The sequence below is a fragment of the Chelon labrosus genome (assembly GCF_963514085.1).
Source record: "Chelon labrosus genome assembly, chromosome: 4".
Classification (NCBI taxonomy): domain Eukaryota; kingdom Metazoa; phylum Chordata; class Actinopteri; order Mugiliformes; family Mugilidae; genus Chelon; species Chelon labrosus.
The window spans coordinates 10957053-10977297 of NC_140340.1; the positions used below are offsets into that span (position 1 = coordinate 10957053).

Genomic DNA, 20245 nt, shown 5'->3' on the forward strand with positions numbered 1-20245 from the left:
TTATACTTTATATGACAAAAACACAAAATTAGCCATTAGCTCATTAAACATGTACTAGTTTGCATAAAGTAAACCTATATCACCAAACATGCCGTAAAATAAACACCTGAATGTTTAATTGTGAGGTTTTCTTTCCATTATCCTGAAACAAGTCTTGTTATATTAGCAACACCGCTTTCAAACCAGGTTTGTTTTTTATTTTGCCTTCAAGGTAATGCTACCTGCTATTTTCTCTTTGCTACTGCTACATAATGGTAGATTAACTACATTCAATGATACAAAACAAAGTATGGCATTGAAAACGCTATGTAATCTTTAGGAGATATTCCAGGTTGGTTCTAAAACGTCTCCTTTCTCTTGGAACAAAAATACGTCCTGAACTAAACACCTCATTTTTACCTGTTCCCACCTGTTGCGGTTACGAACGTTGGGACTCTTTAAGTAAAACAAAGATGGCAGCCAGAAGCCGGAAATTGGGCATCGTCAAAAAATAAGTCTGAAAACTCGTTATGTTTTTCAACTACCGTTAGGAAAATACATTTGGATATCAATTGTAGGTTTTTCTCAGGTTGTATTTCCTGGAACTTATACATTTAAATTTAAAATGAATTTAATATAACAATATAAAACATGTTATGTGAGTGATATATCGACTTATATCTCTGAAAACAGTTTTTTTGTTTGTTTGTTTGTTTGTTTTTTGGCAAATATTTAATTATTTTGGCGCAAACTATTTCGAAACGTAACTGGTGCTGCTGTTTTAGTCTGTACGGCGCAGCTTTAAAGGTCCAGGAAGTTCACAAACCAATTGCATGGGTTGTAAATAATGTCACATGATGCTACACAGCCAATCAAATTTGTGTTCAAACACAACACACGGGAAATAAAACTGGTCGAGTCTTGTCAGGATGTGAATGAAAATTAATATATTATATATTTTTTATGCTTTTTATTTTAAGATGCACATTTTTTTTTAAAAATGCTGTATATAAGAAATATATATATATTTATATATATATATATATATATATATATTTTTTTTTTATTTTTTTTTTTACTGTAGAAAACAAAAGTCTCTAAAACCTCTAGTAATATCATAGAATTGTACATCATTTCATTTGGTGGTAAGATATTATTGCAACTAAAATACTGAATCATAATACAAGTTGGACACTGTGATGTCCTGGACTATCGTTTGAGGCAAAACGCCGTTGACCTTACACTGGAGCAGTATTGCAGATCTTATGTCTAAAGGTTTGATTAAATTACCCTAAACTACAAAGGCACATGCTTCATGAAGAGTAATGTATTTGCTCAAACTGGAATGTTTCCCTTGCACAAGTTTATCTGGAGCGAACTCATAAAGACTGCAGCTGGTGCTTGAAAATCAAGATGCAAAAGTCCTTGAGATCAAGATTATTTTAGTCGCAATTTCCTCAGGATAAAACAAGGTCTGGGCCCAGTTTTATTCTTTGTGTGGGTTGTAATTGAGAGGATAAATGACTGAATAGATATCGTATATACACAATCAGTATCAGATGCTTATTAGATGCTAGTGATGGCCTCTGCAAGATGACACTGAATTACCAGCATTGTTTCTAATCAAGTGAATCAACACTCATGTTAGTACAAGTGAGTTGTTGAAAGCAATGAATAATGGAAATGATCTTTGGCTCCACACACATCACAGATGAATATGTTGGACAGGATTGGTGTTAACGTACACTCCACACAGAGTCTCAGTCAAAGCAGCCATGTTATTTCTGAGCGTTTAATTTAAAACCTAGATTACAAGATTCATTTACTATGAAGGTAAACACTGCCCTCTAGTGTTTGTAATCATGTATAACCTATTTAGTGTGATGTATTATTATAAAATGGTCACAAAATTATTACATTTTTCACCATTTTCAAAAAATTATACAAAATTCAAAAACGGTACGGTGTAAGGTGATGATCTGGATGATGATCTGGACAATTAATACTAGTGGAAACATGTCGTTTCACAAATTAACTTAGGCCCTGCTTGACTTTTACAACTGTGTCAACTAGAAAATAAAATCCATAGGCTACTTTAAAGATTTAATTACTGATTAAAGGCATTATTGTAATTGTTATTTCTAATTATACAGTAAATATTCTTCATGGCATTTGTGAGATCTTAGAAATTATTTGGGGACTCTCAAAATTTAGTTTGAGACTTTAGCCATCAAGTTATTGAGATGCATATCTGAATATATTAGACATCCTGTGGAGACCTGAGTATAAATTTTAAACTACATGAGGACCTTTATGAATAAATAAATACATTTTTACATAGCAAGCAGGCGTTTAAAGTAGACTGGACCAAAAACATGCTGGACTTGTTATAATGTTATTTTATTATTAATAGTATTAATAGACTGATAGTTATAGGCTGGCCAAGAAGAAAACACGAGAGACATACTGAGGCCCTGCACTGTGTGGGATACACACACGAAGATGTTATTGCCGTGTTAGGCCGGCAGAGGTCAGCATTACACGGTGAGCAGGCTGTTGCTGTCAACGGGGACGCTCTGGCACAGTCATGTAAATAATGAGATAAAGCGCAGGCCGGTTTGCTATGTTCAGAGTTTCAGGTTTGCTATTATATGGGGTTATTGCAGCCTGTCGGATGATGCTGGTTCGGGTCCATGGAGCGGGTTTCTGAGATGAGCTCCGCAGTGGTTTTGGATGCGCAGTGCGCCTCGCTGCTGCTGACTGGGACTGGGACCGCTGCTGCAGTGTAAACAAGACTGTCCGAGGATGCAGCACTGATTCGTTTGGGAGAAAATATAATCATACTATTCGTGCGATTGCTGACGTTGCAGCTTTAAAGACCAGGGTGCAGTTTCATTCCACCACCATTGTTTGTTGTTGTTTTTCGATGCGCAGCGACTTCAGTTTAATTTCTGCAGGGGGAGAAACTGGCCCGAGAGCTTTTAAGGATTTTCCTCTTTTAATTAAACCGGGCATCAGTCACTCTTTGCATCTGCCACTTTCTGAGCAACCACCAAATCTTGTGGTTTGATTGAATCCAATGAACTCTGCTGCTGAGGAACTATCAACTCCTCGAATCTCACCACAATGACTGACGACCAGGAAACCCCAGAGGCTGAGGACACGACTCTGTCCGGGAGCGCGACCTTGCCGCTCCGGCCGCCGTGCGAGCGCCTCCCCTGCAACAAGAGCAGCGTGTGCTCCCGCTCGTACTTCGTGGTGGTGATGGTGTTTTTCCATGTGTACATCATTAACGTTATCGCGCTGCTCTTTTACGTGCACTACAGCAGCGGGCAGGACGACGCGAGCCGGAGCCGCGATGCTCCCCCCGGTGGCCACCAGCGCTCCGAGTCTCGACGTCCGCCATCGAAACCCGACTTCCAGCGCGACGTTTCCCTGACGAGGATAGAGGGGATACGGGTGCGTACTGTGACGATGCGTCACTCGCAGTCTTACTTTTACTCCCTTTGTGTTTGTCTGACACACATTCGTGCATCACCGTAATCACATCTTTCAGGTGGGACACGTCCAGAAGGTGTCACTGGTTCCCGGAAAAGTGCATGAAATGCGGACTCTGAGCCTGAAACCTCTGCTGTTTGGTAAGAGTCAGGACACCCATGTGGATAAAGAGATTGTAGCCTCTAATGGCCAAACAGGTTTACTGAAATATGGAAACAGACATATGTTACATTCAGGTCATCTTTTTTTTTTTTCATCTTCATCACACCCCATCCTAAAATCAATCACTGCTACATGGAATAGGCCAATAAGTCCTGAGGCAACTGCTCTCCCTCAGCTTTGCACATCTGATCCAGTTAAAAGCTTCTAGCTGACTGGCTAAAGAGCAGAAATACATCTGTACCCGAAGAACACGATTCATCAACATATGGCATGCAGTAAAGATGGTGTACACACATAATAAATACGACCGTGTACAGTTCATTCAGCTGTTTTCTGTTCTCTTCTTTAGTTTTGTATCAGTAGCATGATTATATTTATATATTATTGGTTCAGGGTAGATATTGATGGATGAATTAATGAACTGGTAACTGACTGAAACATTGTCTGCATGCTTTGGAATGATTTTCTTTACTCGGAAAATGTTCCAAATATTTTATAATAGTGCAAATCAATGTGTTTGCTGTTGCAGATTCATTTTTACATTGATAATGATTATGTGACTAATCATTTCAGTTTTAGCCTGCAGAAAGGAATTCTGCAAACATGTGCTCTTGGTGACTTCCAGAGAGTTTCCTCTGTGGCTTCATCTCTGTTTGTGCATTGCTACAGAGATCCCTGGGTTTCTGTCGGAGGACGAGTGTCGCGTGGTGATGCAGCTGGCGCAGCTGAAGGGTCTGATGGAGAGCCAGCTGATGGTGCAAGATGGTCAGGAAGAACTGGCCAAGGAGCTCAACCTCAGCCCGGAGGAGATCTTTAACCTTCTCGATATCAACCAGGATGGACAACTGCAGCTGCATGAGGTGTATGTCAGTTTGTGGAACGTGAGCTCGTACTGTTTTGCTTCTGAGCCGGTTAACTCACCCCGTCTTTACCACTGTGCTCCCGACAGATACTGACTCACTCTCGAGTAAGGGACGGCATCTGGCTCACACCAGAGAATCTGAGAGAAATCTACGCTGGGCTCAAAGCTGATAAAGATGGCAATGGTAGGAAAGAACTCATTGCAGTCCTTTGCAAACCTGTCGTTTTGAAATCACAGTATTAGAGACACAGATATGCAATATCTTTAACTTTAATATGTCACTATTGTTTTACTTTGTAAAATGTGAAATATACAGCAGCCCTGTAGTCCTAATTTGTCTGATAAAAATATAAACATGCCACCTATAGACTAGTTTTTGAAATTTCTATAGATTCCTTTGTTTATAGGCAACAGCTTTTGCCTTAGGAATTGTGTTTTTTGGGGTCTCTGTGTGCCCCACTCACGTGAATTACTTAAAATCTGTCACAAACGTTCACTTGGACTCAAAGATTAACGAATTAGAATTTGGTGATCAAAGTTTAAAGGTCACCGTGGCATACACGCTGTAATTCTCTTTCACTTATTCTTGCAAGTTAAGCTTTTGTTCAGGTTGGGGCAGGAGAGAGCTGAGTTGGATTCACAGGGGGTCACCACAATTGTGAAAGAGAATGAATCAAAGAATGATAACGGTGTAACTTCTCTACAAACATATTGCAGACAAATTAGAAAAATTACTTAATACTTAATTTTAACTGGTATCACAAAACATATTCTGTGCATTCTTTGATACATTTAATTTCTTTGATAGAAATGTGGGTACATGTTGCATTGTAATACATTGCATTTGAATACACTGTAATATACTGTATACAGAGATGCTAAAGAAAACTGTTCATAGAGAGTTGGTGTAACCATGTGATGTAGTAATAATGTGTGAATTGATTTTTCGTCATTTAAAGGTTCAGCAACACCAGACTGCATGTACATTCTCCTATTTTGGATAGGTTTGTTGAGTTTAGAAGAGTTCAGACTCCTGAGCAACGACGCCTTCCAGCGTTTCCTGATGCAGCGTGGGGTGAAAAGAAGTCAGCTGGTGAGGAACAGTAGACACACGTGGCTCTACCAGGGCAAAGGATCTCACCAGGTCCTCCAGGACATCAAGGCAAGGTGTGGAAGACACAGCAGTGATCATCAGATTTAATTTCTGTGGTGCTGCTGTAATCGTTTACCGTTGCTTTTCTTAAGAATGAAACATAACAGCTTCTTTACTTTTTCCCAACAAAGGGTGACTCGCCTCACTCGGCTCCCGCCCCATTTAGTGGACCTCAGTGAGCCGCTCCAGGTGGTTCGCTATGAGGAGGGGGGGCACTACCATGCCCACCACGACAGCGGCCCTGTCTACCCGGAAACGGCGTGCACACACACACGCCTCGCTGCCAACACCTCCACCCCGTTTGAGACGTCGTGCAGGTGAGATCGCTGAATGTTGACTGGATATCAGTGATTGTTCAGACGTGACTTCATCTTCATTTGATGTCCTTACTAAGCTGTGCATTGACTCTCCATTGGGAAAAGTGGCATGTTAGTTTGTCTGACTCAACATTGTGAAGTTGGAAAAGTGTGCGCGCGTGCCACTTGTTTTGCTAAGTGTCCGTATGTGTGTGTTTGTGTACTGTTTGTTTGCACCATACATGTGTGTGTCAATTTAAACCTGTGTTGCACACTTAGGTACATCACAGTTCTCTTCTACCTGAACTCTGTTGATGGGGGCGGGGAGACCGCATTCCCTGTGGCAGACAACAGGACCTATGATGAAGTGGTGCGTAATTGTGTCTGGGTCTGGACATGTGTACAGAGAGCCCTGCAAAAGCATTGTGTACATACTGTGCATGTCTTTCATATCTGTGTTAACTCACTTGTTTGAGAGTCAGTGAGAGAGGACGGACGTGACGTCGAGCGATCGGTTTTACCAAGTCTGAGTGTCTGTTTTAGTCTCTGATACAGAATGACGTGGATCTTTTGGACACCAGAAGGAACTGTGACAAGAGTAACCTGAGAGTTAAGCCTACCAAGGGGACAGCAGTTTTCTGGTACAACTACCTTTCTGATGGAAGAGGTCGGTCAATTAAAGCACAATTAAAAAAGATAATTTTACAAGTGCACTTTATTTTATGGTTAATAATTTGGTGTGAGGAAATAATTTAGTACCTTAAAGGGGAACTACTGTTTTTTACAACCTGGACCTTATTTCTGGCATAAAATACGATTGTTTACTCACTCATATAACTTTTGTGTAATTTGTATTCCTTCGGGAGATATTTAGATCTGCATATATCCATATAGTGGGAGTGACTGGGGCACCGAAACGCAGCCTTTAAATAACGCGTTATCTGCCGTGAAACTCGTTCATTTCACTAATATTTTGTTATCCTACGCTAGTGCTATTCCCCGTTGAGTCCGGAGTTACCTGTTATCATCATCCGGCGTCTGTAGATTGACCTGCAGACGCCGGATGATGTCTTCTGACCTGGATGATGTCATCTCTGAACGCCGCACGCAGTCGCGATGGTCGGCTTGTTTACCTGTAATTTGCTACTGCCATGGTTTGTCCTCAGAATCGGAAAAATATTCAGCCATGCTGCAAAAAACTAGCAGTAGCAAATTACAGGTAAACAAGCCACGCGGGGTGCGCGTGGCGCTCTGAGATGACATCATCCAGGTCAGAGGTTAGTAGAGCAATCTACAGACCCTGGATGATAATAACAGGTAACTCCGGACTCAACGGGGAATAGAACTAGCGTATCATAACAAAATATTGGTGAAATGAACGAGTTTCGCGGCAGATAATGCGTTATTTAGAGGCTGCGTTTCGGTGGCCCAGTCACTCCCACTACATGGATACACGTGGATCTAAATATTGTCCGAACAACTCCAAATGACACCAAAGTTATATGGGTGAGTAAATGATAGTATTTTATGCCAGAAATAAAGTCCAGGTTGTAAAAAACGGTGATTCCCCTTTGACGGTAAAACAAAAATAAATATGTAACTATAATTTATATTAAGTTGAATTTATCTTACAATTTAAAATCAGTGTATATAATGCAGTCAAAAGTTGACATTCAATACAGTCTTAATGTTTTTAGGTAATATTGTATAATATGTATAGCATCTTCTGTATAAACTATAAGTATGCATAAAGGTTTAGGCTAATGGTTTAATAGTTCAGGTTTGATAGAAATACATTAATCAGTATAAAGCTAATTAAGGTCATGCATGCTTTCCTCATTAGGTTGGGTGGGGGAGCAGGATGAATATGCTCTACACGGAGGCTGTGTGGTCACCCAAGGCATTAAGTGGGTCGCCAATAAATGGATCAACATTGATCCAGATTACCAGCGGCAGGCTCGCTACCAGCAGTTGGTGTCACAGCAGCCAGAGGATGAGGATGATGAAGGTCTGACTCAGAACACGGACACCCAGAGTCCCAGCATCCACCAAGACTTGTAGCTTCGAGACCAAATTTATACAGAAATCTTCCTAGCCTTCCTCAGTCCTGTGCACAATGTTTTTTCGTAGCAGCCTCTGTGGCCGGTACGTAGAGACAAGATTTATTCAGGGAATGAGGTCACAGTGGGTTTATGCAACAGTAAAGAGAGGTTTTTGGTAAATATTGATTGGATATCCTGTTATTTTTTACCTACTTTTATTTCCCATTTTAGGAGTATTGCACTAGAAACGCAATCAAGGAGTTGCAATTAAAAAAAAAAATTAAAAAAAACGAATTTCCTTTGCATGATTTGTCTTCACATGTTCTGCCGTTGCTATGAGCAACAATTGCACTTGAAAGTTGAAATGACAGTTGTAAACATTTCAATGTCCTACCTTGTTATCGCTGCCATTACCAAAAAGAGGCTCACACACTCTCGGTGTGATGCATGTTGCCTTGCCTTTTCTCCTTGAATTCATGACTATCTCCTCTCGTAGAATGAACAACACATTGAAAATGCACAAGATATTGCTCAGATGTTCAGGTTCCATTTTATTTATTGTATATTTCTTAAAAATGTCTCACACTCTTGACACTGAATAAAGTTAAATTAAGCTCTCGTCCTCGGCATTACTCTTCATTTCACGCAAACACGGAATATATAAATATCAGTTCAAGTAACATGCTAAAACAACATGAGTATAAAATAAAAAATCAGTAATTCACATTTAGTTAATTTCTTGTATCTTGTATCTGTGAATTTACAAATTTCTTCAGCTTCAGATGTTCCATCCAGTCAGTGTTCTTCCATCCTCTGCTTCAGTCCCTGTGTGGTTGGAGGCCTTAAAATTTCATGCTGTAGTGCATGTCCTGCAATCAAACGGTTTCAGAAATGAATTTATTCAAACTGGCGTGATGGCAAATAGTGTTGGTCCTTTTCTACCTATTGGTACTCAAAGCGCTTTTACAGTCACAATGATAAATCTACCCATTCGTTCACACAAGCGCAATTTAAAATGTGTGCTGAAGTTACCACATATTGTTCCTTGCCTCATACATGGTTAAGTGTTGGCTAACTGTTATAAAATGTGCTAGGAGTCCAAGCAGCTAACAGCTGTGTCCCCGTACATCAGTTTCCAGATGAACATACCAGTGTTGGGTCATATCTGGGGAACGATGTCGCTCCACGATGGTCCAGACAGTAGAGCACAGCGTCATGAACGGAAGCAAAGAGACGTCTCTTTGTTATCGACTCTGAGAAGAAGCCACCGAGCTCTAACTGCTCCACAACAGAGGCTGAGAAGGAATTAAGATAGATAACTTAGGTTCAGGAACAAATCCACGTGTCAAACACCTGCACCTGCCTGTATAGGTGTCTCTAACCTCTCCTTGCCAGTTTGGATCAGTTCTCAGTTCTGGGAATATGCCCCCACCCAAAATCTCACCCCCGTGGTTCCTCCATCTGAACATCAGAGGACCACCATCGGTCTCTACCGATTCCTTCATCCCATCCCTTCAACCCCTTCATCCCATCCCCTCAACGCCTCTAATCCCATCCCCTACTTTCCCTGGTCAAAATAAGATTCTTTGTACATACTGAGGTTAGTGAAATGGGCAAATTCTAACCATAATAAAGTCTTTTCGTGAATTACAGTCTTAAGGAGTTGAGACTCGCTTACCTTGACAACCAGCCATGTAGATATCCACATCAATCTCACTGAAGTCCCGGAAAATCTGTCAGTGTGTGATAAATACTTAATGTTAATCCTTGTTTAAAGGTAGCAGTGCACCAACTAGTCTGTATAATACAAACTTTTGACTATCCTGGGTTTTACCCTCTATAATAGTGGTGTTTCCATCTATTATAATAAACTAATACATATAAACATCTCATCTTAATGTTTGTCCCGTTACTACTTACATTTTTCATGGTCTTGGTAGCTACTGTGTCAATGAAGTTAGCCGTGGAGAGGTCAAGAATGATGGAGTGAATGTCCCAGGTCCACTTGCCCAGGGACCCCAGAGAGACTCGCTCCAGGTCACGACTCAGCGTGTCCTCGCTGCTGGAGCCCAGAGTGGTGGTGTCCCCGTCTTGCAGCTCTGACATCCACCCTATGCTGGTGCAATCTGGATCTCCTCCCTTCAGGTACTCCCATCTAGAGTGGCCGTCTGGCGTCCGGGGAGTGGTTGGGATGACAAACACTGTCCCGTTCTCCCTCTCAGGCCAGTCCTGCTCCTCCCTCTCTGTCCCGTCTATACATGTGTCCCTCCAGCAGCCGGCCTCTTCCTCCACGGAGAAGTCGGGTGAGAATTCAGATAGTTGCTTAGTCGCCTTCTGTGCCCGTCTCTGAGGAGGAGTCAGACAAAGTAGTACACAATGTGACTCATATTTATAAGGGTTTTAGAAGTTTTCTCTTCTTATTAAAGGGGAATTACCTTTTTTTACAACCTGGACCTCATTTCTGGCATAAAATACAATCGTTTACTCACCCATATACTGGTGTCATTTGGAGTCGTTCGGAAAATATTTAGATCCAGCGGGGTGCCACATATATCCATATAGTGGGAGTTACTGGGGCACCGAAAGCAGCCTCTAAGTAACGCATTATCTTCTGCAAAACTTGCTCATTTCACCAATATTTTGTTATGATACGCTAGTGCTATTCCCCGTTGAGTCCAGAGTTACGTGCTGTCATCATCCGGGGCCTGTAGATTGACCTACTAACTTCTGACCTGGATGATGTCATCTCTGAGCGCCCGCAAGGGTCAGAAATAAGGTCCAGGTTGTAAAAAACGGTAATTTCCCTTTAAGGCGATGTAACCAAAAAGACAAAATAATCATTCAAACATTTTGACAGAAATCCTTCACATTAGCACATTACCTCTCTCTTGGCGTGCCTCTTTGCCCGTCTCTCAGCCCTCCTTTCCCTTCGTTTCTGTTTGGCCTCCTGCCTCCTCTTATAGATAATCATTTTACTGATGTCAAGGCCACTCTGCAAACAGATAAAGCAGAAAGACAAAACTGCCATCAAATAAAAATACTACAAAAGAAAGTATCCAATTCTAGAAAACAGAGAAAAGATTATAACCAAAACAATTAGTCAAGTCATGTATTAGTCTATGGCCAAAGTCACAGATATGATCAAATTAATAAGCTTTTGGATCGACAGACAGATAAAACAGGGGATTTAAAGCACAGTCTTCAATTATGGGAAATTGTGGTGGATATTTTCATGATTAAAATAAAAAATAATCAACCCCGCACTTAAAGTTGTTATTTTGGAAAGACAGCAAACCTTTTCTTTCAGGGCCTCGAGGTAGAGATCAGCATTAGCAAAATACACTGTAGCAGAGGAGCGGAATATAGTAACACCTGGAACCTCTCTTGCCTGTCAGATAGAGGAACATCATTATTTTTTTTTTTTTTTCATTTGCAGTCACGGTTGAAAAGCTTTCATTTATGGTTTTGAATCCTTCTTGTCTTACGTCTCTGTGTGTCTCTACATCCACGTACAGTTCCGTACCTGGAACATTTCCCAGAACAGAGTATGTAGGCCTGAAGAAGGAAATAAAAACAGCCTTATGTATGTGTGGAGGATATTTGGGTATGGTATTCTGTCTAATCTGGCACATCCTGCAGCCCAACTTCTCTTTTTAACGTTATCTCTCTCAAACACAGTATGACCCAGATGCTGCAGAGAGACATATGCTATGATTAGGTGCAGAGGAGTCTTACAGCTGAGTCCTGAAGATAACAGTAAACAGAGCAAAGGTGATGGATGCTGCCAGACCCAGATCCAGATTGAGAAGCACGGTTGACACCCAGGTGACCAACCACACCACCTGGATTGCACAAGGGCGACACGGCTTTACTGTTAAATGTGATGGTCATAATGAAGCGTGCGCAGTGACACAATGCATTGCCTCACCAGATCAATCCTGCTGCTCCTCCACAGTGTTACAATGTCAAAGTGCTGCTTGAACATGCCCTTCAGATTTACAAAGACGATCGAGGCGAGGACGGCCTAAAACAACAGACGTGTGCACACAAAACGTATATCAGCGCAGCCAACGACATTACATGAAGTTTGACATATCACATAACTGCAACCAAACCTTCGGCAACTCCTGGAACAATGTCCCAAGTTTCAGTATAGTCACCAACACAATTAGAGAGGAGGCCACGCCAGCCATCTGCAAGAACAACACAAAGATTGTTTGATTCAAATATCTGTGTTCAACGTGCTTGTGTTGGCATATTAGTCTGTTTAGCAGAGACGGATTAAGTTTGGAGTTGAAAGATAGCTTAGAAATTGGCAACACACACTGTCTTTACAACTTGAGGTGCTACACTAAAATTATTAAGTACTATTTTCAGAAATTAAGTGATTTAGTAGTGTACATATATTGCATAGCAAATGCGCAAATACGTTGCTGCATAGTACATTTCTGAAACAAAAGCACTGGATCAAAACTATTAGGTTTTAAATCTGTCTTTAATCCATATTTAATCTGTATATTTGTAAATTCAGGCTGCTCAGGTCAGTTAATTCCTTTTATATGTAAATAAATGTCATCATTATCATATCCCACTGCAATCATCCTCAACTAGCATATATTAGCTGTGTATTTATGTACAGTAACTACATGTTTACAGTGCACATTTAGAATGGCTGTGGGTTGCTGACTGTCTCTCATCGTGACGTTACTTCCGTTGCTCACTCACTTGTGTTTTACCACCAGTCGTCTCTTGGATGAGACTTCGGGACATGGAGGCGCAGACAGAGAAGCACTGAAAGAAGCCCCCCACTGCATTACTGAGACCCAGCGCTACAAGCTCCTGCGCCAGGATGGAAGACGAAGAGTTAATTGGCAAAGCGAGAGATAAAAGAGGAAATTACTTCATCGGCAGAAAGCCGTCTTCCATGTGAGCTGCGGTTCACCTGGTTACTGTCCACCTTGTATCCGTGTTTCAGTGCAAATGTTTTTCCAAGTGAAATGGACACGGCGTATCCGACAATGGCCAATGCAAATGCGTCGCCAATCACTTCTCCAAAAATGCTTACATCCGGCACACTGGGAGAACTTAAGCTGACACACAGGTAAAGGGAAAGAGGGATGCCAGTCAGTACTAAAGAGACAGGAAATGTGTGTCAGAAAATGTCAGTATTGTACGGTAAGTTTGAATACTTACCCACTAGGAATCTCTCCAACAACTGAAATAGTGTAGTTGCTGTTTAAGTGTGCATAGGATGAGATCAGTGTTGCGGCCACAATCTGAAGCGGTCACAGAAAACATGCTGGTCATAAACATTTTTCAATCATTAATATCAAGGTAAACATATGCTAGATGTCAAACTAATTATTAGCCTTAAATTTCTTTTTTTTTGCTGTGAACTGCAGAAACTCAGAGGCCCTGCTGATTCAGCTGCCTTTTTCCACTGCGTCTGTGCTTTTTTTGCAGCGCTGCAACATCAGCACTGAGGTGATAATATAAAGAGAGGCCAGAGAGCGTGGCCTCGTGTCAACTGACTGTGATGAGCTCCACTGGGACGGGCACCGGCAGCTTTGGACCGAGGAACGAGTTGAGCTCCTTGGCTGCAATCAGAAGCGCCATAGTCACAGCACTGAGCAGCAGTGTGGGGAGATGAGTGTGCGGCAGCAGAGAGCAAACATCCTTCAGAGTCTGAAAAGTCACAAAAGGTTTTATACAACTGAGTACACAACGTTCACATCGGTAATCATTAAAACAGACTTTGAAGAGTGAAATGTGCTGAGTTCGATATTAAACTGAGCAAGTAGTATTGATCAAAAGAGTACAAAGGTCTAAAAAGATTTAAAGGGGGGTGGGGTCCTAACACCTTTGCAGAACTGAAGTGAGATAATAAGGGTAGCATTTTACGGAAAGAATATGGGACTCCTTTGTGAGGAAACATATTGTAATTACGATAGATCCTGTCATGTCAGCCAAACTGTGCCAACACACATAGAGCAACTAAGTCAGGACTGTTTCATCAATAAAAAGGCAGAACATATTCTTGATAGTACTCACATACACCAGTGACAGTGGGCCACTAAATCGTGTGGGGGAAACTCCAAATATGTACTTCAGCTGTGCAACTACAGCGTGGGCTGCAGCAGCTGCTGTGTAAGCCCGGACCAGAGGTTCAGACAAGTACGTTCCCACAAATCCAAATTTTACCACACCCAAAAGCACCTATAGTACGAACACAAGCATTTGTGTATAATACATGCAGTCTGTGTTTTGAAAGCTGTAACAGCAAACTATGGCGTTATTATTTTGAGGGATGCTCTGCTTTGCTAACCTGAATTAGTCCTCCGAGGACGGCGGTAGCTGCTGCCACCTGCACCCGGTATGAGTCCCGGGCTGTTACGTCCACCTCTGCAGTGGTGTTGGTCCCATCGATTATAAGGAAATTTGCATCTGGAGCGAGTCTCTCTGTTACACTACCTATCATGATGCTGAGCACAGTGAATGTACCTGAACGCAATAAAATACAGCAGCACATGTCAATATATCACAGCGGTTTTAATGGTCGTGGTATAATGTTTGTTACGACTTACCAATGGAAATATGACGTGATGTACCAAAGAAAAAGTAGATTAATGGTGGATAGAGGGACGAGTAGAGGCCAAACACAGGAGGTAATGAAGCCAATAATGCATAAGCCATACCTGAGGAAGACAGGTAAAGCATAGACAGGTTTAAGGATCTGTTATTTTAGCATTACTGCCAAGTGAAATGTTCTCCTGACAGACTAATATTGCTTTTTCAAGACTCACTGAGTCGCGTTTTTAATTTGTATGTCTGCAATACTGCTGATATTGACTCAGTCACAGTGGATTATTGTCATACCTTGTGGCAGGTGCATTATACCCACACTAATCCCAGAGACGAGGTCTGGCATGCCGTAGTCCCACATTGAGTACTTGGGCAGCCAGTATAACAAAGGGAAGCTGCCCACCACACTTCGCTTTAGTTTAGGGACTGTACATCTTTGAGGGATTGGAAGGATACAAGAAAGTCTTTAAACCATAGCACGAATCGACTGAACATATATTTCTGGGACAGTTTTTCCTTACCTTAAGGAATCTTTAAGTCGCTCAGTTAGAGAAGGGTGGAGGTCAGAGTATGTTTTCCTCTGCGTTACCTCCTCCAGTCTCTGCTCATCCAGCACATCCCTCTCGATTCTGTATTTCCCAAATCTGCGTGTAGAATCCATTGGGGATACTCTATTCAACTCTGTGCAGGACTACTACCAAAGCACAGCTGTTTCTGCATATGTACACCATATTGCTTAACGGTTAACCACAGTCAGGATGTGGTGGGCAGAGCCTCTCCATTACAACAATGGCTGACCCGAAGGGGCAAAGGATGTAATGACATTTTAATATATTAACTCAGTTGAATTTTGACGATTGTGTTTCCATCATCACTGTTTTTTCCGTTCGACAACAAAACTGAGGCCAATGACCCACAACTCGACACGGAAGACTGCTTCTGACAAACTGCTTTAAGTATGTCAAGTTCAAAAGTGGTTTACATTGAAAATCCAGTGGCAGGTCAGAAAGTTAGACGTCTAAACAAATTCAGCAGATCAAATTTAGTCTCAGGGATTTGTATATTAAAGCTCAAATGTAGGACGGGGAGATTGACACACTGTATATTCTGGTTCTTTAAGAGGCCGCTGTCGTGAAATCTGAATCCAAGCTGGGAGCAAGGTTTCAGCCATTCCAGAGCTGCATGCACGTGACCGTGGCAATCAAGGAGAATTAACCCAAACGAAGTCCCACATAAAGTCAGCGAGTCAAATCATCCATTACGACATAAATGATAACATTTGCCGCTGTGACTGCCTCAAAACCTTCTCTTTAGTGACCACAAAACCCTTCTGACCGACTTGCTGTCTGCCTCAACACAGTCTATTTTTGGGTTAACAGCTCAGAGGGCAGCAGCAGTGGAGGGGGCACATACCTTTGGCTTGTGTTTGTTCAGAAGTCTGTAGCCCTACTGGCTGACACTCCGGACAACAACACATGCAACCTGTTGAAAAACATGGATATTTACCGCTGGTTTTAAACTGTGCAAAACAACAGGCCCAGAGAAGCTGATGACTTTGGTAAGACTTTTCTCAAGGAAAATTAATGTGTGCATGATGGTCTTTGATAGTAGTAACTTGTCAGAGTGCACATGCTATTACAGAAAGACCAGGAAATGAGATTAAAGATTAAATGTTGGTTGCTGAAATGTATGCTTTATTAAAGAAATTCATATTGATCTTGATTGAAATATTACTTTTCTTCTAATATATTTATGTCATGAAACCTGAGATTAAGAAGCTGTTGCAAAATCCAGTCCACATGACTATAGCAAAATTATGTCAAACAGACGTCAGTGTACACTTATGAAACTGTTTGTAGAGACGATGGTTTAGTTTGTCTTTGTTCTTTCCTTTTCAGAGTCAACCTCCCTGTTTGTGTCTAGGTGTATGAAACCTCCTTTTGTAAATAATATTTTAACTTAAATTTTGAAGGACAATGGATCTTACAGCCAAACATGGACTGGTGCTGCTTGAACAGCTAAGGAAGATGAGGGAGACTGAGCATCTGACAGATGTGGTGCTGGTTGCTGAGGGCATCAGCTTTCCCTGTCATAGAGTCGTACTATCCGCCTTCAGTCCATACTTCCGTGTTATGTTTACCTGCGGTCTGCGCGAATGCAACAGCAGAGAAATATTCCTGCGCGACACCCCTGCGGACAGCTTGGCTCTCCTCTTGAACTACATGTACTGTTCAGATCTTCCTCTCACCAACGCCAACGTGCAAGGCATCTCCATCGCAGCTTTTCTTCTGCAGATGGATGACGTCTTCGCCCGCTGTCAGCAGCACATGACCGAGAACATGGACGCCTCCAACTGCCTTGGTGTGTACTACTTCGCCCGTGACCTCGGTGCAGAGGAACTGGCTGACCATGCTCAGAGATTCCTGAGGCAGCACTTTGTCCAAGTCTGCCAGAATGAAGAGGTCCTGGAGTTGGAGGCCTATCAGCTAGGAAAGCTTTTGACTTGTGATGACCTGAATGTTTCACGAGAAGAAACCATCTTGGATGTGGTTCTTCGCTGGGTCAACAACAGAACCATGGGAGATGGAGAGGTACGCATTCTGCATCTTCCAGAGCTCCTGAGGAAGGTCCGTCTGCCCCTGATAAACCCTGACTACTTAAGAGAGGCGATGAAGAGGAACACAGTCCTACTGTCTGACGCTGAATGTCTAGAGATGCTGAATAAAGCACTGGAGGCCACAGCGATGCATCCCTCAGCTGCACCGCGCAAACTGAAGCTGCGGTATGGCATGGAGACCACAGATCTACTGCTCTGCGTTGGTAATGACGGTGAAGGGATCAGGTCAAGGTACGGCAACTATGCTGAGCGCAGCTTTTGCTATGCCCCATCCACAGGCCGGACCTACTACATCACCTCACCTCGCTATGGGGAGGCCATGGGGTATGTGTGTGCCGGGGTTGTGACTGAAAATAATGACATTATTGTAGCAGGAGAGGCAAGCGCACGCAGAATGTCTCGGCAGAAAGACATGAGTGTTGAGATCCACAGGTAAGAACTGATTTTAGGTGACAGAGTCGTACTGGCTTGAGCTACACAGACATCACTGAGTGTGGTCTGATTGTATTTCAAGGTACAAAGTGGAGGCCCAAGGAAGCTGGGAGCGTTTGACGTCAGCAGAGTACCGCGATTCATACGCTCTGGGATCACTGGGTGACACTCTGTTCTTGTTGGGGGGGCAGATGAGGCTGAAGAACCAGTTTCTCATCACTAACAGCGTGGAGCGATGGTCTATGCAGGGCGGACCCTGGCGCAGCGCAGCACCCCTGCCCATGCCTTTGGCCTATCACAGTGTGGTCAAAATGAAAGATCGCCTCTATGTGATAGGTGGTCGAACCCCACAGGTATTCAAACACTGAATTTAGTTCTTGTGAAATGCAGAGAACTGGATTTCATTACCACATTTAACAAGAGCTCTCACTGTGTTTGTAAATGACTCTTCTCTGACTGCACCCTCCCTCCCCCTTCAACCTTCCAGTCATACCGGATGGATGATGAACCTGACCGTCTTAGTAACCGCCTTCTGGAGTATGATCCAAATGCAAATAAATGGACAGAGCTTGGCCCCATGAAGTACTCAAAGTACCGCTGCAGTGCTGTGGCGCTTAATGGGGAAATTTACGTGATGGGTAGGATTTGTTGAGCTGAACTGGAAATAATTTCATCGCATGACATTTGTTTTGATTTTTGATCTTGATGTGCATACATAGACACAGTGTTTGCTGAACTTGTTGACATTTTGCAGGAGGCATTGGATGTGAGGGTGTGGACCGTGGCCAGTCACGTCACTGCCTTGATGCTGTGGAGATCTACAACCCAGATGGAGATTACTGGAGGGACGGACCTCCTCTCCCATGTTCCCAGCTTTCATTGCGCACCAATGCTTCCAACGCAGGAGTGGTGGGAGGAAAGATTTATGTTTGTGGCTACTACAAAGGAGCAGGTAATGAAAGAATATCCACATCCAGCGTATTAAATATATATGAAATGTGTTCCCGTGTAACTCTATTACCCTTCTGTTTCTTAACTACCCTCAGATCGCCACGATGATATAGCAAAAGACATTTTGGAGCTGGATCCATGGGAGAACCGGTGGACGGTGGTGGCTCGGCGTGCTTTGATGCATGACAACTATGACGTCTGCTTGGTGGCAAGCCTCAACCCAAGGGGACTCATGTCCCCACCTGCTGATTTAGTGAAACAGTGACACTGTTCACAGTCAGCTCAAAGTCTGTGTGGGAGACTTAGTGATGGATTTTAATTATTAATGCACTTATTGCTGGGCCAGAAGCATTCTTTTTTTTTTCAAGCAGAAGAAGTCTTAGAGCTCTGCATTAAAAAAGAGAGTCTGTTGTTAATGGCTTACTTGCACATTGGTGGGCAGAAAGGTAATTTGTAAATACAGTATCTTAGCTTCTTGTTATTTTGTGTAACTTCTGCAGACCTGCAGCAGTGTGAGGCCTATCTGGAGTATTATTAGCAATGCTAGGGAAGGATTTCCTCTGACAGGGATAAATGATGGTTCTAATGTTGGACTGTTGGGTTTGAGCCAGATTATACCACATTTCTGTTATATGGACTGCTTTTAGAGGATGGCTATTAAAGCTAGTAGTAAATAGACACTGGAAAATTTAGTCCATTTGTAAGAAATATATATATATATAACCTATCATATTAATTTCATTATTTGTGGTATGCTTGCTAAGGCAGAGTAAGTTGTGCCTCTTGTTTTGCAAATAAACGTGGATTTTATCTATTTTCTGGAGCACACACAGTCTTTTCACACACATATCAACAGTCTTTATAGATAGTGTAAGTTTATATTATGCTCAGTTCTTAAATTTAATTCTAATTTCTTAAATCATGTAATTATTTGCTTTTCAAATGTACTGTATTCAATAGAGGTATGTTTCTAATATTCTGTGAAGCCTATAAACTCTATACTAAGTGAAATAAAATATTAATAACATCTATGAACAAGAACCTAATGGATCCTGTAGAGATGAAAAGTTTCAAGTTCAAATTATTATTTACTGTACGCTTACTATTTGCTGTATACTGTATTTTCTTATAGGTCAGGATTCAAACATAGGCCACATAGATTAAACATAGATAGATTAGGGCTGCATAATTATTCAAAGATTTTTTTATTTTCAGTGTAAAGTCAACAAAATAAATAAGAATAAATTAGTTTTAAAAAGTCAGCAGACACTGAACAAATGCAATATTTTTATGTAAGGAAAAACAAAAGAACAGAGTGAAAGTTTCAAATGCATGTAATAATAATAACCTAGGTGTTCTTGGTACCCCTCACACTTTCTTCCAACATAAGAAAAAGACAAAAATTACTTATTATTGTGTTCATTTGTCAAAAAACTAAATAACATTACACACGGGACATAAGTCAGTCGTATTAAGATAGCTGTAAATGTTTTGGGATTTTATTTCTTCTCTAAAGACAAGAAAACTGTTAAGTGAGCCGTTAACTCATCTTTTAAACGTCTAAATCAGAATCGAAACTCATGTCAAACAAGCCCCAGAAGCCTTCAGGTTTCAATGTTATCTCCATCTTGGACTCTGACAGCTTCTCTAAGATGGGCTCAAAGGTGTGGC

General features: G+C 41.8%; 3 protein-coding genes across 3 annotated transcripts; 2 read left to right on the forward strand and 1 right to left on the reverse strand.

Annotated features, from left to right (window-relative positions):
* The first annotated feature begins 2428 nt into the window (after positions 1 to 2428).
* Positions 2429 to 8552, forward strand: p4htmb (prolyl 4-hydroxylase, transmembrane b). The gene is made up of 9 exons (XM_084543601.1): positions 2429 to 3438; positions 3536 to 3617; positions 4309 to 4499; positions 4589 to 4685; positions 5506 to 5668; positions 5786 to 5971; positions 6230 to 6320; positions 6494 to 6617; positions 7794 to 8552. The coding sequence occupies exons 1-9, from the start codon at positions 3106 to 3108 to the stop codon at positions 8009 to 8011; spliced, it is 1485 nt and encodes a 494-aa protein (XP_084399727.1). The 5' UTR covers positions 2429 to 3105; the 3' UTR covers positions 8012 to 8552.
* A 499-nt stretch (positions 8553 to 9051) lies between these two features.
* slc26a6l1 (solute carrier family 26 member 6, like 1) lies at positions 9052 to 15327 on the reverse strand. Its single transcript, XM_084542148.1, has 18 exons — positions 15096 to 15327; positions 14869 to 15008; positions 14577 to 14687; positions 14318 to 14493; positions 14044 to 14208; positions 13525 to 13677; positions 13186 to 13268; positions 12935 to 13082; positions 12718 to 12831; positions 12108 to 12185; positions 11921 to 12016; positions 11728 to 11834; positions 11478 to 11547; positions 11288 to 11380; positions 10874 to 10984; positions 9913 to 10338; positions 9671 to 9725; positions 9052 to 9287 (listed from the first exon to the last, which is right to left on the reverse strand). Exons 1-18 carry the CDS (start codon positions 15233 to 15235, stop codon positions 9121 to 9123), a joined length of 2433 nt encoding a protein of 810 aa, XP_084398274.1. The 5' UTR covers positions 15236 to 15327; the 3' UTR covers positions 9052 to 9120.
* A 1093-nt stretch (positions 15328 to 16420) lies between these two features.
* kbtbd12 (kelch repeat and BTB (POZ) domain containing 12) lies at positions 16421 to 19008 on the forward strand. Its single transcript, XM_084542075.1, has 5 exons — positions 16421 to 17623; positions 17706 to 17976; positions 18111 to 18261; positions 18378 to 18575; positions 18670 to 19008. The coding sequence occupies exons 1-5, from the start codon at positions 16551 to 16553 to the stop codon at positions 18837 to 18839; spliced, it is 1863 nt and encodes a 620-aa protein (XP_084398201.1). The 5' UTR covers positions 16421 to 16550; the 3' UTR covers positions 18840 to 19008.
* Positions 19009 to 20245: the final 1237 nt, after the last annotated feature.

Bases quoted from the DNA above. Each gene is read 5' to 3' on its own strand.
- p4htmb (XM_084543601.1), top strand. From the start codon at position 3,106: ATGACTGACGACCAGGAAACCCCAGAGGCTGAGGACACGACTCTGTCC. The intron at 4,686-5,505 runs GTAGGAAAGAAC...TATTTTGGATAG, and splicing joins AGCTGATAAAGATGGCAATG to GTTTGTTGAGTTTAGAAGAG. The intron at 6,321-6,493 runs GTGCGTAATTGT...TGTCTGTTTTAG, and splicing joins ACAGGACCTATGATGAAGTG to TCTCTGATACAGAATGACGT.
- slc26a6l1 (XM_084542148.1), bottom strand. From the start codon at position 15,235: ATGGATTCTACACGCAGATTTGGGAAATACAGAATCGAGAGGGATGTG. The intron at 11,548-11,727 runs GTAAGACTCCTC...TTCCTTCTTCAG, and splicing joins GTTATCTTCAGGACTCAGCT to GCCTACATACTCTGTTCTGG. The intron at 11,381-11,477 runs GTAAGACAAGAA...TCTATCTGACAG, and splicing joins ATGTAGAGACACACAGAGAC to GCAAGAGAGGTTCCAGGTGT.
- kbtbd12 (XM_084542075.1), top strand. From the start codon at position 16,551: ATGGATCTTACAGCCAAACATGGACTGGTGCTGCTTGAACAGCTAAGG. The intron at 18,262-18,377 runs GTAGGATTTGTT...GACATTTTGCAG, and splicing joins TGGGGAAATTTACGTGATGG to GAGGCATTGGATGTGAGGGT. The intron at 18,576-18,669 runs GTAATGAAAGAA...AACTACCCTCAG, and splicing joins TGGCTACTACAAAGGAGCAG to ATCGCCACGATGATATAGCA.